Source organism: Opisthorchis viverrini (assembly GCF_000715545.1).
Source record: "Opisthorchis viverrini unplaced genomic scaffold opera_v5_21, whole genome shotgun sequence".
NCBI lineage: Eukaryota > Metazoa > Platyhelminthes > Trematoda > Opisthorchiida > Opisthorchiidae > Opisthorchis > Opisthorchis viverrini.
In genome coordinates, this window is record NW_008751677.1 from 218,315 (window position 1) to 221,450 (window position 3,136).

Consider the following 3,136-nt stretch of genomic DNA (forward strand, 5'->3'; position numbering starts at 1 on the left):
GCGTGCAATGCGCAGCTACCTACCCTCCCCCAAATAATCGGTGAACGAAACTGCGGCAGCTACAACCAGTGTACGACAAGTACGCGGTTCTTACAGCTGACAATGATGATGACGATGGTTGAGTTGACAACTGTTGCCTCACTGAACGGGAACCCGGGGCTCAACTTATTAACAATGATGACACCAGCAGACTTGATTCAATCACTAAATCAGTGGCGCACAGGAGCCAATGATATTACCTTAAGTGCATAGTTGCCCAAGTTCCAGAACTAGCTGGTCATGCCATCGTCTTCAATAATTGGCTACTTCTCCCGTGCTCTCCCATTTTCCGACGGCCGAAGCTATAGCGGAAGCATAATCACCATCGACAGCATGACATCAGTGTTCAACACTGATGCTTCACTGCCGTAGAAGCTATAGCAGCCGGAACCAACGTATCCTTGCTACATGGTTTATAGCTGATAAACTGAACAGGTGTTAGTAAAGGTGTTCCGAATGCATCGTCTAGGCTAAAGATCGCTAGCAGTGTTTAGCCCACTCCGAAGACGAAGTGTTTACTTGGAGTGCTACGGACTGTTACGAAGAAACTTACCAGTAATGAATAGTGATATCAAGATCGATACCGTCTTCAAACCAACAGTTATGACGAGACATGACTATAGGTATCGCATGAACGATGCACCATCATGAATTCTTCTGAGTCCAGGGGCGACAACCCAGCAGGACGAACAGGAATGCTACCGTCGATCATCACCAGGTTGCGGTCAGTAGGAGATTTGATAGTATGCTCAAATTGATTTGCGACTTGGAAAGGGGGACAACTTGAAGAGAATACCAGGCATTTTAAACGTTGCTTGAATCGTCCGGACGAAAAGCACCCTAATCGAACCCCGAGGAACCGAGTTTCAGTGAAAACCGCGGTGGAAGAACCGCAGACGAATGAGTTGAAGCTACTCACATTAGAGACCTCTCCAGACACTATGGCTTTAAAAAAACGATTCAGGAGAGCTGTTTAGAAAGAAAAATGAGCAACTGAGGTGTTCAGCGCACCAGAAACGGATTGCCTTGTTTAGGCCAGTGAGTGTTCAGGAAGCTGGTTGGCTGTTTAACTGTTTGATGTCGACGCAACTGAAGAACGCACTGGAAAAACCTACTAATGCCTCAGCACGGTCGGGGAGAGTTCCAAGAATCACCCTGCTCGACACGTTCGTACACTTCGCAAATAACTTCAAGGTTACCAATGCTCGGAAGCCCACTCACTGCCTTCCCGCGCCAGAGTTGTCTACAAACGGAGTGTCTGTCGACCTAAAGGACTAGTTCCCTGTTACGATGGCCAAACCCGGACTCCAGACAGGCGAACGGATGGACAGCCCATGTCCTATCAACTAAGTATGAACCCAGTAACCAGTAAATCGTCAGGTTGACAACTCTCGCCTCCATGGATGAGAACTTGGTACTCAACTCATCAATGGTTAATGACACTAGCTGACACATCCAAACCGCGCAATCAGTGGTACCCGTCTGTCAAAGCTATCACCATCAGTGCGTAGCTGCCCCGTTTCCATTTCTTCAAATAACTGGACCCACGCAGTACGAACTAGTTCCCCATATGATGCCTCCAATGATTGGGTATATATTCGCTCTTGTGTTGTCCGACAACCGGAAGTAAAGTAGTTGGGAGAAACGTACTTCTAAGGGGCTGATGCATGAGAATAGTCCTTATAAGGATTAGCTAAGAGACTAGAACTGGGGCTCCCAGAGTAAAACAAAAACTTACCTTGTAGCCGGAATGTTGTGTAAGGTGTTGCGCCAACTCAGGTTTCAGTAGGCTTTTACCACCCTGAATGGTGGGCTGCAGCTGGGAGGTGGTAAGCACGGTAGAGCCATCTTGCATAACGTACGCCCCAGACTGATCGACTGCAAGCTCGATCAGCTGGCCAGTGTTTGGGTCAATGGCTGACATTGCAGGCCTACGAAGAAATGAAGAAATGCTGAAGCGTAATAGTGGTTTTCTTCGGTTGTGCAATAAATTTAAACGTCGTGCCTCAACATCAACTTACGCATATGCGCCAATTGACATTTCGAATCCAGGAAAAGATTTTCGAATAATTCCGTCCGCCTAACCAAATCCGGCGGCTAATAATCGAACCCACAAAAACGACGCAGGTCATCCAACAGTGAACTGTGCAGCGCTCTAAGAACTAGAGCACGCTGTCTGCTTCAGAGCGAGAGACAACAATCGGTTTCTGGCATAAACTGATGCACAAGATGAGAAAATATAAGAGTAAGATATTGTGAACACACCGGCCGCTTGTTTGAGTACATCATTAGCGAAACCCCAAATAATAATGGCGAAACTGTTCGAATAGTGCATTTAAACAACTTGTAGCCGAAGTTCAAAATGAGGTCGTGAGGTTTTGGAGAAAATAGAGCCCGGAATGCATTGAGATGAATGGCATGGTGCAACCACTGCATTACATCATGTCGTTTGAAAAATGGCTAGCATTTAACAGACAATCATTCATTCAATGTTCTTCAGTCCAACGATCCTTTCAATGGTTTATCGCGGTCCCAAAAAAGCTGGAGGTTGTTGTGCAATTTCAGCATGTGCGCGCATGATTGAGAAGTCTGAGGCTAACAGAACCGGGCTTTTTCAGTCAGCAAATTGTGAGTAAGTCAACGAGGCATATATTTTCTCGAAATTTGTGAAGGCAGTTATGATAGCCTGGGTAGCGTTGAATCAGTGAACTCTCGTGTAAACCTGACCGTACTGATCTGATTGAATGAGGAATGTTGCAGTGACTGAAGCATACAACATTGGCAGAACGTTGGCGAGGAGCTTTGCCTCCGTTCTGGACTTTTCCAGTGCGCCAAATGAGTACAAATCTTGAAACACAAATGTGATTTTGCGTAGAAAGTTTGGGGTGTCGTCTTTACCGAAACAGAGCAAGCGACATAGTATCAGTTGAAATTCAGCTCATCATAGCTGCCCCATCTAAACGTTTTCACCTTTTCTAGTTCCGTGAATGTCAAAGTCATAATGTTCGATTGAACGGACAGGGGCATGGGGTTTGTGTAATGTTGGAAAATGTGTCCTGATCTAAGCGTCTGGAAGTCGGCAGGGCATCCCATAGAT

At 46.2% G+C, this 3,136-nt stretch overlaps 1 protein-coding gene across 1 annotated transcript in view; it reads right to left on the reverse strand.

Annotated features, from left to right (window-relative positions):
* Positions 1-2,295, reverse strand: part of T265_01862 (hypothetical protein) — a gene marked incomplete at both ends in the record, with an annotated part of 23,621 nt that extends 21,326 nt beyond the window's left edge. The window contains 2 exons of the mRNA XM_009165988.1: positions 1,778-1,970; positions 2,061-2,295. Coding sequence (XP_009164252.1) covers positions 1,778-1,970; positions 2,061-2,080 — 213 coding nt within the window. The remainder of the gene's footprint in view (positions 1-1,777; positions 1,971-2,060) is intronic.
* Positions 2,296-3,136: the final 841 nt, after the last annotated feature.